A 1,520-nucleotide genomic window follows, 5' to 3' on the forward strand; every position below is an offset into this window, starting at 1 on the left:
GCAGGTTTGAAGGCTCGAGACTGCTATTTTTAGTCGAAGGATAGGGCTAATATTTGTTTTGGCGAATCACGTTGCGAAAAGGGCAGAGTTTTGGCGAATAAGACGTGTGAATGGGTTTCTGCACGCCATAGGGTGGACTTGAACTGACTCGGATCGCACGTTTGATCTCGAGCTTTGGACTGCAGCGACCAAAAGGATGAATCAGCGCTATATAACTTGAGTTCAGCAGCAATTGGATCTGGTTGACGCCACAAAACGCCACGCAGGACTCGATCAAGTCTACATGTAACAGCATGTAACGTGTCGATGGCAGAGGTGGAAATGTTGCAGGATCGCACATGCGAGTACTGGTCTCGACTTTGCCATCGCGACGCGTCGAAGCGGTGGCCCGAAGATTTGAATCGGCCGGTGTTCGAGCACGGAATACAGAGCGACCGAAAACAACAAGCATGCCTCAACAGCATCTTAGCCGCAGCGTTACTACGATCAACTCGAAATCGGGTCCAACATTCGTCCAGAAGTTGAAGCGCACGTATCGAAATGACTGCACCCTTGTCTGTATCGTAATGATGTATCATTTTGAAGTAGAGTGATTATCAAATAAAGCTACTATCATTTCATTACAACGAATTTCTACCAATGGGATAGTGAGTCAGTGAGCCAACATACTGGTATACTGGTACGGTGTAATTACGCTGTAAAAACTCTCGAGATTTTTACGACGCGGCCTCCCCCAGTCCTAGGAGCCAACCACTGGCTGTCGCTGGGCTCCAAAGCTGCGGCTTTTTGACTGGGCTCGTAATTTCTGAAATCGGACTAGAAGACAGGTAGGCATGTTGCTGAATGATGGTCTTTCCGACGCGATATCTCGCGTTCTAGCGCAGCTGCAGACGTCGCGCGGGGATCATCGGATTCAGGAGACGCTGACTAACCTGTTGATATATTTGTCACCCGTCGACAGACCTCAGCAACCATGGTGAACATGCCGAAGGAACGCCGCACTTTTTGCAAGGGCAAGAAGTGCCAGAAGCACACGGTGCACAAGATCACCCAGTACAAGGCCGGTAAGGCCTCCAAGTACGCCCAGGGTGCTCGTCGTTATAACGACAAGCAGAAGGGTTTCGGTGGTCAGACCAAGCCCGTCTTCCACAAGAAGGCCAAGACCACCAAGAAGATTACCCTGCGTATGGAGTGCAAGGAGTGCAAGACCAAGAAGCAGCTCCCCATGAAGCGTACCAAGCACTTCGAGCTTGGTGAGAAGAAGAAGTCGGCTGGCCACCAGTACTAAGCGGATAGGCAGTCTAGGCGGCTCTGATAGCGGCGGCTGGTGCTAAGGTCTTCGACAGCGATGTCTCTCTACGATGGCCGGGGCTTGGATCACAGGTGCATTGACGCGGCGGGAGATTGGACGAACAGTGGACGGCCAGTCGTGCTCGGTAGTGCCTCAAATCAAAGCCATGGTCGTATTTTAGTCCTGAAATCGTTCCGTGTCATGCCTTTTGAGATGGTGCTTGCACGCT

General features: G+C 51.2%; 1 protein-coding gene across 1 annotated transcript; it reads left to right on the forward strand.

Annotated features, from left to right (window-relative positions):
- The first annotated feature begins 706 nt into the window (after nt 1-706).
- On the forward strand, nt 707-1,480 carry PPTG_18195 (60S ribosomal protein L44). Its single transcript, XM_008916310.1, has 2 exons — nt 707-827; nt 962-1,480. The coding sequence occupies exon 2, from the start codon at nt 974-976 to the stop codon at nt 1,286-1,288; it is 315 nt and encodes a 104-aa protein (XP_008914558.1). The 5' UTR covers nt 707-827; nt 962-973; the 3' UTR covers nt 1,289-1,480.
- Nucleotides 1,481-1,520: the final 40 nt, after the last annotated feature.

This window comes from Phytophthora parasitica, assembly GCF_000247585.1.
Source record: "Phytophthora parasitica INRA-310 unplaced genomic scaffold supercont2.81, whole genome shotgun sequence".
Lineage (NCBI taxonomy): Eukaryota > Oomycota > Peronosporomycetes > Peronosporales > Peronosporaceae > Phytophthora > Phytophthora nicotianae.

Coding starts and splice junctions, on each gene's coding strand:
- PPTG_18195 (XM_008916310.1), top strand. CDS start 974: ATGGTGAACATGCCGAAGGAACGCCGCACTTTTTGCAAGGGCAAGAAG.